At 42.0% G+C, this 20,097-nt stretch overlaps 1 protein-coding gene across 1 annotated transcript in view; it reads left to right on the top strand.

The window, feature by feature from the left end:
• The window catches only part of LOC148013555 (nuclear pore complex protein NUP93A-like), a 163,999-nt gene that overhangs the window by 120,756 nt on the left and 23,146 nt on the right, over positions 1-20,097 (top strand). The window contains exon 11 of the mRNA XM_087668082.1: positions 11,905-11,991. Within this exon, the coding sequence (XP_087524208.1) occupies positions 11,905-11,991 (87 nt within the window). The remainder of the gene's footprint in view (positions 1-11,904; positions 11,992-20,097) is intronic.

The raw sequence follows: 20,097 nt of genomic DNA, 5'->3' as shown, positions 1-20,097 counted from the left end.
TAGCTATAGGGGCACGGCCTCCGTTGGGAACGCTAACTATCTGATCCTGATTATTGATGACTTTAGTCGTTATGTGTGGCCTTATTTGTTGGAGCACAAGAGCGATGCGTACTCCCGCTTTTGCGAGTGGAAGGTGCTTATGGAGACACAAACAACTTTTAAGGTGCAAGGCATACGAGTGGATCATGGCGGCGAGTTAATTCCTAACCTTGTTTTTGAGTTTTGCAGGGATGATAGGATTCGGGTGGAGTAATCTCATGCGAAAACACCATTTGAGAATGTTGTGGTCGAGCGAGCGAATTGGACCACGGTGGACATGGCTTGATCCATGTTGGAGCAAAGGGGCCTACCACATTCCCTTTGGGGTGAGGTTGTGGCTACAACGGTTCACATCTTCAACCGATCTCCGACTTTTGCTTTGGCAGACATGATCCCCTACAAGGCTTTCTTTGAGAAGAAGCCTTTTGTGTCCCATTTTTGCATCTTGGGGTGCAAGGCATGTGTCCATGAGGACAAGAAGAAGAGGCAGACAAAGGTTGACTCCAAGTCGTGGAAGCTCCTCTTCATCGGATATAGCATGACCATGAAGGGCTATTGACTCTACAAGTCCACACGGAAGATTGAGGTGAGCCAGGATGTGATCTTCGATGAGGCTGTGGTCTCCAACGATCCGGTACCTAGTTAGGGCCTGACATGGTATCAAAGTCTAACTAAGAGCACAAAGGAACACAAATGTCACCACCCGCAACCTTGCAATAAAGATTGGGGTCATGTACCGATTGATGGAAGCAACTCTACAAGAAGAATCGATCAATCGTCTAGTACCAAGCCTTGGGAGCTTGCTTCAAGCCATAAAGGGCCTTTTGCAACTTGTAGACATGGTCGTCCTTCCCTTGCACAAGAAAACCATGTATAGATGCTCCTCCTTTCTTCTACAACATGTATCTCTCTATGCTCTTAGTTAAGCTCTGATACCATGTGAGACTGTGTGATAGAAGAAGAAACACGAGTAGAGAGAGAGAGAGAGAGAGAGAGAGAGAGAGAGAGAGAGAGAGAGAGAGAGAGAGGTAATGCACCCGTCTTTGGATCGTGATTTGGATATGCATGACCATCTTGCTCAGTAGGTAGCTCAACAGCTTGAAGTCGCTTCTAAGCTCATTGTCCAGCAGGGACAACTAGATGGAAAGAAGGCTGCTTCTGAAGCTGGAAATCAGCATGGTTTGCCTTAGGGGGGTCCGAACTTGTCTCCTTAGGATAACTCCTGGGCTACGGTGGTTCGCCGTAATGCTAGACAAGAGCCTCGGTCTACTCTTGTTCACCCAGCTCCCCAGACTATTACCGAGATATTTCAACGCCAAGGTAGGGGATTCTATATGAATCCTCGATTTGCAGCTGGTGCTAATGAAAAAAGGGTCTTTGATACTGCTTTGCACTTTGATTTGCAAGGGAGAATGGTGCCTCCTCGGGATGTTTTCCGTGCCCAGCAACAACAGTTTCCTCCTCGCAGTTTGATTCCTAGTTTGCAAAGGGTAGATTTGGTTGATGTGATTTGAAGCGAGATGGAAAGATTTAGGTAGCCAAGGCAGTTGATATTAAACGGAAAAGGAAGGTTGGGTTTCAATAGTTTTCTTTCCTGTATTCCATCATGAGAACTGTATTATGGAACGTTAAAGGTATCTCTTTGGGTAGTAAGTAGTATTGGTTGTGGAAAGTTGTGTTAGCCAGCAACTGGGATGTTATATGTGTAGTGGAGCATGAACAATATGCTTTGGCAGGATCATCTTATGTATATAGGGATTACTCTGTTTTCTATAGTGGGTGTGTTCCACATAAATCTGGAGTAATGTTAGCCGTTAGATCTTCATTGCAACCATCTTTGACTTCTTGTGACCGTCGTCAACTTTGGGATGACTTGCATTGCCTTGCTATGGTTATGTCGTCAATGCTTTGTAATGGGTGATTTCAATGTCTGTACATCTATGGATCAGACGACTTCTCAACACTCGGTTATGGATTGGTCCTGAGTGTCAAGCTTGGGATGCTTTTGCAGTCGAGTCTTTGAAACAAGACATGTGGTCTTGGTTGCATCCCTCACACTCAAGATATACTTATCGTTCTCTTCATCATCCAAACAAATGGGCCAGACTGGATAGGATCTATGTTTGTCAAAGTGATTCTTTTCTCCTTGCGGTCCTTGATATGTGGATAGAGCGAAAGCATGTCTTGTCTGATCACCATCCTTTGATCTTAGAAATGACTTATCGACCTATTCATGCCTATAAGGCTCTCTTGGCTTGCTTGCCTCTTCATTTTAATCAATCCTTTCTCTTGCAAAATCAGTTTCTAGAATGTATTTGGCGAATAGTTAGGGTCCTATCTGAAGGATTGTAAGTATGGCATGTTTTTAGGGATAATACGCATATGTTATCCCGACAATATCCCGACAAATTGGTATTCAGCATGCTTCCATTTTAAACACTTAATTGCTGCATGCACAATCTTTGTTGGCCCGTTCATTGTCTTTATGTCGATTGGGAGGTACTACAGATGACTTGCTAAGAGGCATTGAATTGTTGAAAGACTGCGTTCACAGGAAGAGGAATATGATAAATTTAAATTGCTGTCTAGAGCAAAGGCTTTGCACAATAGCGATTGTCAATCTCACCAGTTCTTTGCTCGATTACATTAGAAATATGCACGGGAAAATATTGTGCGTTTGAAGAATTTAGTAGTAAATATTTTACATCAGACCATCAGGTCGGCTTAGAAAAAAGAGGAAAATAACAGTCACGAAGGAAAATCTACACTGACTCTAATAGAGAAATATCTCACTGAAAGCACAACTGGTGTGAAGCGAACAGTGTCCAACCAAGGAGTAGCAATATTAGGAAGAACTAGGTCAGCGAACACCATAGAGGTGATTTGCCATAAAACTAAACCCTAGATTCGGGCCACATGACCATGAATCCTAGATACTGAATAAAAAATGAAGGCATTCCGAGTACGCCAAATATGCCACAAGGCTGTCCATCTTGGAAAAGGCAGGAATAATTTGAACTCAAAGAGGTCATGGAGGTTATCTTTCCCAAAATCAACGAACGAGCTGAAATCGAGTGACGAGTCAGCGAGGACCAGACATGGAAAACAAAACTCGAAATCTGTTTTGCAGCAGAGCAAGAGACAAAAATATGAAGCACTATCTCATCACATGTAGTACAGAATATGCATCGCCTAGTAGAGATCTTACGAGCATGCAGCACATTCCTAGTAGGAAGAGTCTCAATAAGTAGCCTCCACATAAACACTTTTCCTTGATACGGAACCTTAGATTTCTAGAGCTGGATGAATTTTCCTTACCACTTATTTTTGCTTTTCCGAATGCGCCATACTTTATTTGCCTTATCTGTGACCCATCTCTTGGCCTCTACCATTTGATGATATATTTGATTCGCCGACCTTTTCTCGAAATCATCAGGAATCACAAACATCCAATCATGCAAGGGAGAAAAAAGCTGTAATGTAGACCAAGGATAGTAGCTCGAAATTTTGTCCTGTATGGCCGACCAAATAACATAATACCCTCTAGGCACCCGAAAGTGCTAGCGAATGCGTTGAAATGAATAAAGGCGGGCCTATCTTGGAACGACACCATCTTGGACTGATTGCAACCCCAAGCGTGCCATGAGGTTAAACTTGTCTCTTTGCAGATCTTTGTCAGGCCAGTCCAACAACCTTTAAGAGGCCAGTACTTCACCTGGGAGAGAATTCTCCTCCTCGCGAGAATTTGGGGGGCGCCAAACTGAAAAACGTAACATTGCCTGCCAAGATGCGATCATATGGGAAAGGAGAAAAGATTGAGAGGCCCTAATAGAGCTTGTGGAGTTAAGCACATGCCACCAAGAAGCATGAGTAACCATGCTACCATGAGAAATGCCAATCTTTTCTATAAAGCATTTTGCTAGATCTATCCAGGGATGAGACTGTAGACAAAGAGCTTGCATAATAGCTAACCTCAAAGCAAGCTTATGAAAATTAACATCCAATAGAGCTGCTCCCCCTATCCTTTTAGTTGTAGTCATGTGCTGCCATGAAACCCACACCTGACCCAAGCTTATGAAAATTAACATCCAATAGAGCTGCTCCCCCTATCCTTTTAGGTGTAGTCACGTGCTGCCATTAAATCCACACCTGACCCAAGTGATTACCTTTCTTCTTCCACAACATGAATGTGATAGGTTGGACCATTTCTAAAAGGGACTTCTTAGTCCAAGTAAGCAAAGGTAAGAAAAAGGAAATGATGGTGATCATAATGCATTGTGCTACTTTAAGTCTCACATGGAGATGCCATCCAATCCAACAAGGCACGAGGAGCCACCTCCATCCCAATAGGATAACCCAAATGCCTATTTATATTCCCCTTCAGAATCATAGTACCATTCGAACCCAAAGCCATGCACACACACACACACTCTCTCTCTCTCTCTCTCTCTCTCTCTCTCAAGATGGAATATATGACTCGCTCATGTAATCTATTTCATGAATAATGCCAAATTTAACATCAGAACAATCTCTCTCTCTCTCTCCCTCTCTCTCTCTCTCTCATTAACACTTATTTTCTCTCAGTATTGGCATAACTCAATGACATACGAGCTTATAGAGTGCTCAAGTGTACTCTAATAGAGCAGATCACCTAGACTCTCTCTCTTTCTCTCTCTCTCTCTCTCTCTCTCTCTCTCTCTCTCTCTCTCTCTCTCTCTCTCTCTCTCTCTTCGTCTCTCTCTCTCTCCCTAGAATATGTATAAAACAGAATCTTTTGGAAAAGTAAAATACAAAATCAAATCTTTACCTTAAATCTTATCCTAATCCTGTAAATATGTGCTTGAAGCATCTGTTCAACGCACCTCAAGCCTCAAGCCTTTCAATTTCAACTTTTGTTTCAAGCCACTTCCAGTTCAGCAGCCAGCTTAAGCCTCAAGACTTTGAGTTTCAACTTCAGTTTCAAGCCACTTCCAATTCAGCAGCCAGCTTAAGCCTTAAGCATGCTTAGTCACCCTCAAGTTTGGCCTTAAGTACACCTTCAATTTTCTCTCTCTCTCTCTCTCTCTCTCTCTCTCTCTCTCTCTCTCTCTCTCTCTCTCTCCTCCCAACCCCCCACCCCTCTCGAACAGACACACACACACAGAGTTTCTCCCCTTCTTCTTACCTTATAATGAGGCCTCAAACCATGGAAGACCAACTTAATGAAACCCCTCAAGAGAAAGAAATGACCCAAACTGATTCTTGGTGGCAACAAGTTAGTGTGATGAGATCATACAATAGCAAGGCAGGTGGAGCAAGGTGTTTTAAGTGTTGCTTTTCTGGCATCAAACAAGGGGGAGGTGTTGATTGAGTGACGGTGCATCTCCTTAATGTTCCTGGCCATGGTATTAAAGATGTGACAAAATACCTCTAGAGGATCGTGCTCGCATGGTGAGGCATGTGAAGATGTATCCAAGAACTAGACCTCCAAAGGAGACTCGTGTCATCTAAGCATTAATGCCTTTAGCTACAACTACTACCACCGGAAGTCACACTTGTGAGAGTGGAGCCAATCAGAGGACCAGTTTTCTTGCGACTGGCACAAGTAGTGGCACACAAGGTACATCATCTAACCCTCAAGCAAAACAAAGTGATTTGTTGACTGCATGGCACCCACAAAGGAAAGCATCAAGTAGATGCCGTTGTGGTAGGATTTTTTAACTCATGTGGAATTCCCTTCAATGTGGCATGATCTTCTTTGTTCAAGGAGATCGTTTCCTAAATTGTGCAATTTGACCCATCTTATTAACCTCCTCGCTATGATGCTGAACGTGAGAAACTTTTGTAGAATGAAGTGACCAACATAAAGGCCACCATCACATCAATCAAACAACAATGGGAGAACTATGGGGTAAGTCTCATTGGTGATGGTTTGTTTGACGTGTGTAGCCACTCCTCGGAAGGTGTCCTTGTTGCATATTGTAGGAAGGCTCTCTACATAAAATCCACAAAGTGTGATACTTAGCAGAAGATTGCTATTGTCTTATGCGAGATATGGGTAGAAGCAATTGAATATGTTGGGCAGAAAAGTAATTCAGTTTGTCTCAGATGGGGAGGCAATAAATAGGGTTGCAGGTGCTCTATTTGAGCAACATTATGCCTATATTACATGGGATCCATGTATGGCCCATTGTCTTAATAATTTATTCAAAGTCTAGCATTATACAGAGAATACACTAAAAAGGAGATGCTAAAGTATTCTCAAACCAGGTTTTCTTACAATTTTCTTATGCTTTGTCGCCTTTACACTATGAGGCCAGCTGTGAAGCAAATGGTTGCTGCTCTATCTTGGGCAACTTGGCCTACTTCAAGAACAACATTGGGTCAATTGTGCCACATAACTATCACCGGTTGCTGCTCTATCTTGGGCAACTTGGCCTACTTCAAGAACAACATTGGGTCAATTGTGCCACATAACTATCACCCAAGATGGATCTATGCTTACCTATAGTTTATCTCTTGCGGAAAGTGAATAGTGATGTGCCATACATCTGTACGGTATATGAAGCAATGGATCGTCTCATTGAAAACATTCGTGCTCTTGACCTTGCTTCATCCCAAAAACAAGAAATTGAGAAGCTTGCTGTAAGCAAATGGAACTAGTACTACTTAGCACTTCATTGTGTTGCTTATATGCTTGATCCATAGTTTCAACATAAGGGAAGGCAACTCCAAGTCGATGCTATGGTTATGCGGGATTGGAACTCCAAACTTCAGAAGTTGGTGGAAAGTCTTGAGGAATGACGAGGAATCAAAGATCAACTCACAAGCTATCCTAAAAAAGAAGGCATGTTTGGCTGGCCAGATACCCAATGTGATAGGTAATTTACAATTGTCTTAGTTTTTCTACTTATATAAGGTTCAGATTTTCAATACAACTTTTATTATTATTATTATTATTTGTTGGAATATTGTAGATTCCATGTAGGTGGAGTTATATGGTGGGAGGACTATGGGACCGATTCTTTAGAGTTGCAAAACTTGGTTATGAAAATCCTAAGCTAAGTTTTTGCATCTTTTGCACTAGAAAGACTTTGGACCACATTAAGCCATATCCACACAAAGAAGAGTAACAGGCTAGGCACACACATAGTTGTTAGGTATGATATGGTATGGTACAATAAATACGGTACTAAACTGTACCTTATGATTTTATAAGGTATGGAACGATATTTGTGTGCGAAAAAAATTAAGACGATTTCTTTAAATTATAGAAACCATAATCATTAAATGATAGATTATGGAATACATGTTTAAAGTGAAAATAGCCATTTCATTACAAAATAAGATGAATATATGAGGGTGATCATTGCACTCGCATGGGCTGCACAAAACATGCGATACAACTACAGTCTAGTATATCTGATACAAAAAAGAGAGAGATCTATGAATATATGATGAGGCATCACTATCATCATCATCACAACCATGTGAGTGCTCATCAAGAGAGTCTAAAGATGACTCCTCGGCATCGGATGATGAGATACACTCATACTCATCCTTAATGATGAGGTTACTATCATCATCAAATGATGGCTCCCTAGGTGGCGGTTGTGTAGGCAAGGGGAGATGTCATCATGAGGCACAGGATGTGACCTACTACAGACCGCCTTACATATGTTTGCCACCCACTCCAACCACCCCTCCTCGATGATGGAGGGCATAGAATGACCATGCGCTTGCTACCACCTAGTTAAACTCCTCGCCCACGAGCACGCTGATTGCAAGTGTCATGTGTATCTGTTGTTATAAGCTCTCTATAGAGCTCTACAAAAATTATATCTGCCTCCTCATCCACCTCTTGATGTATAATTGGAAGAGTGTCGCCCGTCAACTTGAATGTATCAACATTCACTTACACAATGCAATGATGCACATAAGATTATAAATGTTAATGTCTAAATTGTAAAGTATAAACTTCAATGTTTAAAGTTTAAAGTTTACCTGCTTCGGACTATCCATGCTCATCATAGCTCTCATAATGCATAAGTTAGTGCGGCAATAGACTAGCCACTCTAACTGTCGTGTGCTAAGCTGATTGTGAATTTTTATGTGAATGAGAGAATAGGCACTCCAGTTTCTCTCACATACACCCAAAGAGCAATCTTGGGCAAGGACCCTCATGGCTAAGGGTTGAAGGGTCTCCAATGCATATCCAAAGTTTTGCCACCAAATAAAGGCTTCACAAGTGACTCTCTTCTTCAACAAGTGGAAGAGGCAAAAGCCACATGTCCTCTTTGATATGTAGAGCATTCTAGCTTCTCCAGCATTGCATTGTGGTCATCCATAGCGACCACACGAGTCAAATAAGCAAGCTGGTCGGAACAGAACTGTCTATCATCCATGACCGTCGGCGACTTGTAGGCCGGATGTACCAATGCGGCAAAACCATGGATGGGCTTATGTATCCATGCCCATCTACTCTTTGCTATCTCTAAAACATGTGCACCTTGTGTCTTTGTAATCATTGTACAAGCATGTGTCTCCACCAATGTTACTCTAAAGAAGTGAACGAGAAGGCCCATGGTGGACCCCTCGCAATCACTCGTACGTAACGCCTTATAAAAGGGGGTCATGACAATGACAAAGGTAGAAGTGCTGCATGGCTTTGGCCTCCTCTATCTCATGTTCATCCTACTCATTCCATAGAGTGGACATCATTGTTTAGCGCAAGGCGGACCACACCTCATAAAGGCGCTCCAACAATAAACACATGTAAGCAAAGCAAGTTGAAGAGGGCTTTTTCAACTCTAGTGTGCTATGCTCACGATACATCACAAGCACCTTTACCTTTACTGTGAAGAATGTGACAATTGATGTAGCTTTGCGGACCACCCTCTTCATCTACTTGAGCTTTCCAATGTCGTCCATGAGTAAGTCCTAACAATGACTTGCACATGGATTCCATAGAATCGTGGGAAACTCAGCGTCAAGCAAATGGCCCATTCGTCGACAGTTCGATGCATTGTCGGTAACAACTTGCACCACATTTAAGAGGCACACCTACAACCACAATTTACAAATTACAAGTAAGTATACTAACTATACTTGGAGGTTAGAGAGAGAAAGAGAAAGTTGAGCCTTTCAAGTTTCAATTTTCAAGATTCAAGAATGAAGAGAGATGCGGGTTGGGGGTCTGGGGCCTTGAGGGGAAAGAGAGAATTGAGATAGATATTAGAGAGAAATTAGAATAGAGAGATATATAGTTATGCATAAATAAATTATCATAATGAAAGAAAGTGAAACAAATTTAAAAGGCAATGTATATCTCTATGATAGCTTGTTGAATGTGGCAGTACATAAAATGCGCTTGTCGTTTTGCTCCCCCTCTTGCCAGTATCTTTAGGCCACAAAAAGTAAATGCCGAGTGGACATGAGACGAGTATGTTGATGATGCCCCGTTTCTTACGATCACTCCATCCGTCCGTGAGAATGGAGCAACCATATTTTATCCATGGGGCCCAAATAGGATCAAGGGCTCTATGAATCCTCTTCTTCTCTTCATTAAATTTTTTTGTCCTGATGTTGTTGCAGGTAACACCAGCTCATCCTTCACATGGATCCACATTGGCAATGGCTTTTACCATCTTCTTCTATTGCCCTTACTTTAGGACATTGAATGCAAGATTGCACTAAATCACAGTGCGTGCAATTTCAATGTTCGCAAGTCGTTGCCTTTCTCTAAGAAAGGCAACCGATCCATGAACATGATTGGGAGCTTGAGAGAGAGAGGATTGTCTCTCCGGCACCGCATGAGCCTCCACTCTTTATCTTTTACTGGAGCCGGATGCAGATATGGAGCCCCCACCACTAGTGGTAGAGGCCTCTCTTGCATCGGTTGAAGATATGCCCACATTCGATGCTTCCTCGTTAGTAGGCATAGGAGTTGGTTCCGATAAGCCACTTCCTTCTCCTCTTATGGATTCCCCTCTCATCTTGGCGAGAATCTCCTCTTTGATGTTGTGAGGGATCTCCTTGCGTGGAGCAACTTGCCCTCCCGTCTTGGAAAGATGTTGGAGAAGCCGAGTTGCTCCGCTTGTATAGCGCTGCTTCTTATAATACTTGCATGTCCAATGGTGGGAGTTGGACATCTTTGTGTCCCTCTCCACATGGATCGCGTACAAATTGAAGGTCTCGTGCTTCTCACGAGTCATGGTGCCGATGACAGATAGAGGCCACAAAGAGAGAGAGAGAGAGAGAGAGAGAGAGAGAAAGAGAGAGAGAGAGAGAGAGAGAAATGAAATGATATATTAATGTCTACAAAAGGCGAAAATGACCTATGAGACCATGAGTTACAATCGTGTGTATGATGGTACAAATTGTATGGGACAAATATGTAGCAAAAAGCAAAATAAGAATGGAAACTAAAGAGAGAGAGAGATACTTGAGTCTTGACTCTTGAAACTTGAGTCTTGAAAGTTAAAAGGGAGGGAGACTGGAGGGTTGGGGTAAAGTTCAAAGAGCAAGAGTGAGAGAGAGGGGATGGGAGATGAGATTTGGGAATGGCAAATGCTTTGATAGGGTGTGGGAAAGAGGGGATTGGAGATGAGAATGACAAATCACAAGTCCATTTAAATCCAAGAGAGGAAGATAAGAATGGTAAATGCTTATTGAATTGATGTAGAAGCATAAAGGAGAGGAGCACCTTTTGTAGATGAGGGAAGGAATCCAAAGAGGGCTTGTTTTTTTGGGGGGGGTGGGGAGGGGGGGCAGGAGTGCATGGTTGGAAAAGGGGGTGGGATGAGGTATCCAAGGCTTCCCCCCCCACCCCCGCCCGCGCCCCCCCCCCCCCCCCCCCCAAAAAAAAGTGCCACGCAAGCAGGTAGAACGTGTAGGAGTAAACGTGGGGCCGCAGGACGCGTAGGCGAGGTGGCCAAAAAGGGCCAATTTCAACATACAAAAATGTATAGTATGGTACCGTACGGATTGTACGGTATGTACAATACTGTATGTTGTACAGAAACAACTATGGGCAGACAGAAGCCTGATGATTCAGCCTTTGTTAATGCTAACTTGCATTTGCTAACAAAAATGAAGACCAAGTGCTCTCGTGACTTGTACATTGGCTTTCTTAAATATGAATAGAATCCAGGTTTTGTACAAGAAGAAAGTCTAGATGAGATAGATATTTGATGTTTTTCATCTTCTTAGCACTTCTACTTGTTGTAGAATTTGTATTATCCATTTTGTCCTTCAAATTTGATTGCAGCCTTTAGATCTTTGATATTTTATAAGTTTGATCTTGCCTCCATTATTGGTTCAAAATGGTATTCTGATTTTCAGATCTCTACCTTTCCAGCTTCATTTTAAAATATTGGTAAATAAAGCTTTCTAGTATACACATCTTAAAATATTCTTAAGAAGGATATTATGCAACATGTACCCTTGTATCCCGTTGATGATATGGCGTTCCCGTTCCCATTTTACCCCGTTTGAAAATTGACGTTCCCATTCCTGTTGCTGTTTCCGTTCCCGTTGCGATGTTTCCCTCAACCGTGATTCTATCATACCTTTTTATATTTGACGACCATGCTTGGGTAATAGGACATCTAAGTCACTTATTTTTTGATATTGGAAGGTTATGATTTTGTTGAGTTGTCATTGACCTTGTTAGTTTTTAAAATTGAATTTCTCTTAATCAGCACATGCCATGCTTGCCTTTCCTTCTGGAGGCCTGCACCTAAGAATTTTGTAATCACACGGGGGTGTTTGTGAACTCGAGGGATGCATTGACAAAAAGTTTCTGATTTGGTGCAAGGGTTCTAGTTAAGTATAAACATTTTCTTATCAGATTTCATTTCTAACTTTAGTGCTGTGAAATAATAGATATTCTTTTGCTTACGGACTGGATATTATGAGGAAGCCAAGGCGGTAGCTGAGTCCTCAAAAGTCAGTAGGACATTTTCTGCGCAGGTATGGTCAATGTTAACAATTCGTTTATTTAAAACCAAGTCTTGAAATAGGCTTTGGTGAAATGCTCACATGAGGCATTCAACACATTTTGAAAGAATAGTTTCCAAGAGTGTACAAGTCAATAAATGAGTTTTTTTGTGAGAGAGTCAAAAATAGATACAGAGAACTTGAAAGATAAATGGAATTGCTTAATACATCACTGGAGCTTTCAAGATTTTTTGAAATTGTGGCTGGTTTCAGAAATTCTGAAGATGATTTGACTCACATTGGCAACATTGTGATGGCTAAACTCAAGGTGCTTGGCTTAATAAAGAGGAATATCTGTGCGGATTTGGCTTGGTCTATCTAGATTAACATGGCCTATGAATGTATTGGGTCCCCCTGCTTTTGTTGGAGCGGTCTCATCATAGGATTATTGTTTTGACGTCATTTTTTCCATTTCTGCTTCACACGAGCTTTGAAATATGATCCTTGTATGCTGGCCTTAATAAAGTGATTTAGCCTGTCTCAAAATTGTAAACTGATCATCAACACAATGACTTCAAAAAAATGACAGTGATGAAGTCGAGCTTTTTGTTCCAAGCCCACGTGTATTCTTGAAGCATTTGTGTGTGCTACAATGATAGTTGAAAGTGCTCAGAAATCACTGTATGGGTTGAGTATTAAGTGGTTCGGTAATCACATGTCAAGTTACTGCCCATTCATCATGTGCAGTTTATGTGAAATGTTTTGTAGTCACCTTCTTCAATGGACTACGTGGTAGCCATCAACTTGTCAGATGTCTCTTGATATCTACCACAATAGTCTTGTTGTTTCCAGGTATTGTATTGACTAAGTAGTGTATTACTGATTGTAGTAAGTTGTAACTTTTAGATGAGTTTCAAGTTACTGCCCATCCATCATGTGCAGTTTATTTGAAATGTTTTGTAGTCACCTTCTTCAATGGAACGTGGTAGCCATCAACTTGTCAGATGTCTCTTGATATCTACGACAATAGTCTTGTTGTTTCTAGGTATTGTATTGACTAAGTAGTGTATTACTGATTGTAGTAAGTTGTAACTTTTAGATGAGTTTCCTGTATCAATTTATTGATACAAGGTCTTGGCTCTTCTTTTGCTCTACAGCCTTCTAAGTTGTGCACATAGGGTATGTCAGGCAAAGGAGAAGCCCTCTCTTATTTCTTGTGGCCATTGCACTTTTGATTTTTCCTCCCAATGACTGAAATGAGAACGAAGCTTCTTGTGGCTGATTATTGCTGGTGGAAGTATTTTACCGTGGATTTTGTAGTAATGAACAGGTCCATACTCAAGAATTGTGCTCTCTCTTGATTCATTAATGGTAGCTATTGTGGGTAGGCAGTTTGCATGATTGGGAGTGGATCGGTGCTTTGACTATGCCAAGTCCACCCCAACAAGAATTGCCCTTGGAAGCCAGCACTGATTTAGTCAATATAGACCAACCACTTGATCCAACTGTGGAAGGAGGTGAAAGAAGGGCATCTAATCAAGCTGGGAAAGAGAAATCACGTGGAGGAAGCGGACATGTTTGGTTGATATGGTGGCTATGGTGGGTAGCCAGCTTGCATGATTGGAAGTGGATCGGCGCTTTGAGTATGCCAAGCCCATCCCAACAAGAATTGTCCTTGGGCCTTGGAAGCCAGTAGTGATGTAGCCAATATAAACCATTATGTTTTACCCAACTGTGGAAGGAGGTAAAGGAAGAGCACCTAATCAAGATAGAAAAGAGAAATCATGTGGAGGAAGTGGACATGTTACAATTGATATGTACAAGATACACTGGGTTACTGGGTCATACATGGTTGTAGTAGTAGAAATCCTTGGTAATTGTGCAACCCCTTAATAGAACCGTTGAAGCCAACAAAGATAATTGTGAAGTTGTGGGTTCAATTATTGTAGGTGCTTCACTTCATTGGACACTTGTGTTCACATTGTTTTGTTTGTGAAAGTTAGGGCTTTTGCCCACTCAAACAGTTGTGGTGGTCCTCCTTGGTATGGAAACCAAGTAGGACTGTCCTAGTGTGATCAAGCTCCCTTTTCATCTACCTTGCATGCTAGCTAATTTTAGTAAATGAGACGTAGGGCCTAGGCCCTTTTTAGGGAACATGGGCACAAGGTGAGACCATTGTAGGGTTTCCTAGCTTATATTAGGAGACCCAAAGGTTCATCTTTTCGACTAACTGGGGTTTTACTTGGTGACTAGACTTGGGTGAAAATCCCGCTAGACTTCTATTTTATATGTTCTTGGTGGAGGTAACAACTAAATCTGGCCTTTTGTTTAGAGGTTGCATCTTTTTAGGGTTTTTGATGGTATGAGTTTTATCCTTTTGGTGGTAGGCCTCGTAGTGGCAAAAAGTAGAGGTGTCCCTAGAGTTTTCTCCTTTCCTTCTTTCCCCTCTTGCTTTATTCCCTCAAGCTGATCTACAAAGCTTCTAACCTGCCCTTCAAAAGTAGTTTCAACCACTAGAAAGCATCCATGGAAATCATTCTCAATAAGTACCAGTTGGAATTTCTCATGCACCACTGTAAGAACACTCGAGTAGTGCATTGCCTTGCTACTAGAATAAAAAAGATGGAAACCATGACAATCCAAAATAGGATCAACATCATGATGACTTTTATGTTCAATAGTTCTCATGCAAAACATGCCACGTGTCATGCTACTTACCATAGGAATAAATATGCGAACATTCAAAGTGACTATCTGCATATCTTGAATCAAAATCAAGGATGAGGTTGCCTATGCTGTGCTTGAACTTTCTCTACCACTACCTCAAAAATCCCATCATCCGGGAAATCTACCAAAACTACAATCTACTATTCTATAGGGTGATGATGTGTCGATGGGCCCATAGGACAATCCCAAGAATGCTGGTCCATAACAGGCGCATGCAATGTATTAGAAGATTTATCCTTTCGACACATGTATGTATGGAAGGAATCCTTGGCACCTGACGATGGACCCACAGGCTGCTGAATTTCAACCTTCTTACCCTTTCTATGCTCCATCCAAAATTATAGGTATTCCAAGATAGTATGGGTTGCTTATCTTGCGACCAATTTTTTTTGTAGAGTTCGTTCCCTAGTGTCTGGTGCCTCAACCATGGTACTAGTATCCATGTCATGAGGAGGGGTAGCATCTTTCTTTTCCAGACACTCGCATGAGGTGGCCAAGCTCATCGCAAGAGAAGCACTGGCCCACAAAGGTGCCCCATTTAAGTCTACACCATAGTGGATGCATACTGCTGCAATTAAGATGCAACCGATTGGGTCTTTTTCTTGTGGTATCCCACAACATACACAAGTGATTTCTATTGCCTACCCCCATAATTGGAGGTACTAAAACAATACCAATGGTTGTCTTTGCATCCCTTAGCAAAGGCTAATAAATTGTAGGACAGCTTTCCACTTCAACCTACATTGGACATTCTTGTTTAAGTAGGCATTGGAAATTGTCACTAAATTGATTGCTTATTACGTATTCTCTATTTAATAAATTCATGTCAATAAATTAATGACTCACTTTTCTTTAAGTGTTGATGGTGATCTAGCATGGCCATGAGACCATTTAGAGACCAATATTCCTAGTGCAGTACTTAATGGGTTGATCAGAGTACTATGACGGGGATATCTGGTACAGGCAGTACAAGTTATGAAGGGGGAAAGAAGTATCTGCCAAGTGTAAGAGTGTACACAAGAGCCAAGGAGTTACACATAAATGAAGATGGATTAAGTTCTAAGAAGAGGAAGTGCATTAGCATTGTGTATATGTATTTATGTGTGCATCCAGGGACGCTTGGGAACGTTTACTTGTGTAATGAGCATTGCATTCATTTGGGGTCATCCTCTCCCTTACAAGTCAAGGTTTAAGGTATTTTCTTTCATTAAGAAAGACGAGAGATAATTCTCTCACTAAGAAAGACAAGAGACGTGATCCTCCGGAAGTGAGGAGAGAAGTGGTTTTCTCTTTCTAAGGTTTAAAAAGACACAAGCTTTTGTGTGGAAGTCAATCTTAAGGTTGAGGCCCAAGGCAATTTAATGAACTCTCCTTAAGGTGGTTGCATGGACCACAAGTTAAGAGTACAGTTTGAGAAGCTGTTCTGTTTAAAAAAGACATGGTGAATCCATTTTTAAAATATCTCGCGATAAAAAGACGATCTTGGAAAACGGGCCGCATTAGGTAATCGGAAACAACGAGATCTACAACTTTCTTGTTGGACTTTTTTTCATTCGAACAATGCACAGAGAGATATCTCGAAATTTGTGCTCCAGAGTAGGTCCTGGAACAACCACATCTTGCATGAAGATCAACTCAGGTCTTTCTGCAAAAAGAAAGCTTTTGAAAGCCTATAAAAGAGGAGGCTCTCCTTGGGTGTGAGAGAGGGAAAGGAAGCATCACTTTGCATACATCCAAGAGGAGAAGAGAAGGTGTAAGTGCTGCGGAAGCTTTGCTAAAATCAAGTTGCAAGAGGAGAAGAGAAGGTGCAACTGCTGCGGAAGCTCTGCTGAAATCAAGCGCAAAGAGAAGAGCCCTACACATATTGTGTAGGAGAGAAGAAGACTCAAGAAGGATCAGAAGGTGTCAACTTCCAAGTTGTGCAAGTGTTAGCCGGTTGTATACCGTGCAAGGAACCGTGATCTTGTTTCCAAGATCTACAAGTAAGAATTGGCTTGTGTTTAACGGAGGAGCTTGCTCCTTGTCAATAATATAACTCCACAAGTGGGGGGGACTGGCCCATCTTCCAGTCCCTAGTGTGTTGCCAATTTCTCTACCTCTCTTTCTCTCTACATCTTTCTTTTCTCTCATCTATTCTCCCTCTGTGCCAACATAATATTCGTCGTATATATTTTGAGTATATAAGAAAGTTGTGTGTGTATCTCGGATCTTATAACAGAAATCAACCGTGGGTCTCCATGACAGGACCTCCACCAACCATCTATCAAAGAAGAGGGGCAGGTTTCCCAAAATATCATCTCGTTTCATGGGTCTAACTTAAGACCTATTGTACTTTCATTCTATCACATTAGTACTTGCAACTTTGGAGTGTGGGACTGCTGCTCACTCTTGCTCATTGCCTTTTGTTCACTCACATACTCATGCACGCACGCGTGCACACACACACGCACACACACTCTCTCTCTCTCTCTCTCTCTCTCTCCATTTCCAATAGTTGGTATAAGAGCTAGTTTATTACATTTGCACCGAAAGTTGGGATGGCTACCACTAGGGCCCTTCTTGCCTTGGACAACCATAGGAGATGGCTGATTTATCAATTGGATGTGAAGTTTGGTTTCCTTAATGGTGACTTGAAGGAGGTCTATGTTGAGTAGCCTCTTGGCTTTTCCTCATCAAATGGTAAATTTCACTAGTTGGAGAAGGCCCTTCACAGCCTTAAACCGGCTCCAAGTGCTTGGAATGAGAGGATAAACTCGTTCCTCCAAAAGAAGTTAGAATATCTGCATTCCATTGCTGATCCCTAGTTGTACATCCACACATTAGCTGGAAGCTATGTGTTTCTACTTTATGTGGACGATATCATTCTAATAGGTGACCATGCCGAGAATGTCAAGCAGACAAAGGAGGCACTACAAGAGATGTTCAAGATGAGAGATATGGGACATCTCAACATCTTTTTTCTCAGGAGCAATATCTGTAGGAGCTTTTGACTACCTTTGTAATGGAGGGGTGTTGATCTATTTTCACTCTCATGGATCTGACTTGGAAGATTACAGCCTATGCAGATTCATTGTTGACAAATACTACACACTATGGGCAGTTGATTGGGTTCTTGATATGGCTCCTCAATACTCAGATTGATTTGTGCTTCCATGTTGGTTTGCTTACCGGGTTCATGAGTGAACCCACGCTGGTTCATGAGTAGACTGCTTTAAGGATTTTGCGGTTCTTGTGAGGGATCCCCAACCTAGATGCTTACTATCCAGCAAATACAGGAGATTTAGCCTTTGTTCAATCACATACGATCCACTATCGCTTGTTGCTTTACTTTGGGTGCTAGTGCTATCTCTTGGAGTAGTAAGTAGCAGCTCACAGCTGCCCTATCATCTATAGAGGTGGAGTGTAAAGCAAGCAGCTCACAGCTGCCTTATCATCTATAGAGGTGGAGTGTAAAGCAGTGTCTTCTACCACATGTGAGACCATGTGGCTTCAGAGGTTGTTAGGAGACTCCTTTGGCACGGACTCCCCCACATGCTAGATTGAACATTGAGATACAACACCATTTTACTCAGGAGAAGATCTTGAGTGAGACTATTGATGTGGTGTATTGCAAGATAGAGGATAACTTGGTAGACTTGTATACGAAGGCTCTTTCTCAAGGTGTTATTCAAGAGCACTTCAAATCTCTAAGCCCTGTGTTGAATCCAAGATCTGAGAGGGGATGTTAGAGATGTAGTCATCCCCTAGATGGGCATAGGTAGATCTACATGTTTCTGGATTAGATTGGATTCATGTACACTAGTTGTTCGCACTAGTTTTGGGGCAGTGCGGGCAATTGAGCAGGTGCCATGTGGCATGTAGGCTGCAATCACAATTTATTATTATTATTTTATATTGCAAGCTAGGGTTGCATTCTATGTGTGCACGGAACGTTTCGTATGGTTCCATATAGTGAAGCACGCATTCTTGCAACACCCAGTGGATCCGATTGCTGCAAAGTCCAAATAGTGCGCAAATTCAATTGTTTGACTGTTTTTTGTGAACATTGGCTGAAGTTCTAACTTCTCCTCTCCTCTCCTTCACCTCAGCCCACTATAAAGGGCAGCCCTCTCCTCTACCCAAAAATCAGCCGGCTCCTTCAATCTTTCCCCTTTGAGCTCAAGCTCGAAGCACCTCCAATACCTTCTCTCTCTCTCTCTCTCTCTCTCTCTCTCTCTCTCTCTCTCTCTCTCTCTCCATTTCATCCATCTCCCTCTTCTTCTCACTCTTCCTATCCACAATGTTGAAACCTCTTCACGAAGCTGGCTCATTGTGCATTTGACCAAAGTGGATTATCAATGCAGCCCATGTACTTCCATCCCTTAATTTGTAGCAGGTGAGATCATGAAGAAATACTCTTTTCTCTTGCGTCAAAGTGGCTATGTGTCATTGAGCATGGCAAAAGCCCAAGGGGTGGTTCCCCCCCGTCATTGAAGTGGATGCCTTTGAAACTCCTCCTTCTACACCTACTCCTACACCTTCTCCTAGCCCATGCATCTCAATGGCCTCAAGCTCCACTGCCACTATTGGAAGCAAATGGTCATGCAAGCTTGCCTCACGTCATGAAGCTACAATTGGTTTTTCCGGTTCTTTGTCTTTCCTCAAAGAGAGGCAAAGGAATGTGGAGATAAAGATTATGCACACTATCATTGAGTGTAAGCTCCCATTCCACTTGCTTCAAATGGATAGGTGGAAGAGAATAGTCAAAGTCATTGCCGCAGTTGGTCCATGCAATGGTGTCACCTACAATGACATGCGGACCAAGAAGCTCAAAGAGAGAGAGAGAGAGAGAGAGAGAGAGAGAGAGAGAGAGAGAGAGAGAGAGAATTAATAAATCTCTCAAGGCCGTGCATGTTGGATGGGCAAAGTATGGGGGAGCCATATTTTTCAATGGATGGAGCAATTGGAAGAAATGAGACGCCATCAATATCCTTGATTCTTCACCTCTTGGCACATTCTTATTGCGGGCCGTGAATGTAGGACAAAGAGGACAAAGAACTACGGTCGCATTTATATTTCCACATATTCACTAAGCTATCATTGAGGTAATCTTTTTTTGGTTTATGATTCAATGATTCATTACTCATCATATGTTTGAATATTCATAAATCATCGTTCAAATTTTATTTTATCTTTTCGTTTCCCATCATGATTCATAAATCTCCATCTCCATGATCCATGATTGCATCATAACTCAAACCTATCTCCTCTTTCACTTCTGCCATGTAGGTTGGTGTGACCAATGTGGTGCAAGTGGTCACCAACAATGCGTTCAATTGTCAAAGGATGGCCTGTTTGCTTAAAGCAAAACTTCCGTCCATTGTATGGACCGCATGTGCCACCGATTGCATTGATCTTCTCATGGAAGACATA

The sequence above is a fragment of the Lygodium microphyllum genome, chromosome 26 (assembly GCF_053477565.2).
Source record: "Lygodium microphyllum isolate KBCC chromosome 26, Lygodium_microphyllum_v1.1.10, whole genome shotgun sequence".
Taxonomy (NCBI): domain Eukaryota; kingdom Viridiplantae; phylum Streptophyta; class Polypodiopsida; order Schizaeales; family Lygodiaceae; genus Lygodium; species Lygodium microphyllum.
This window is presented reverse-complemented; position numbering and strand designations above follow the sequence as displayed.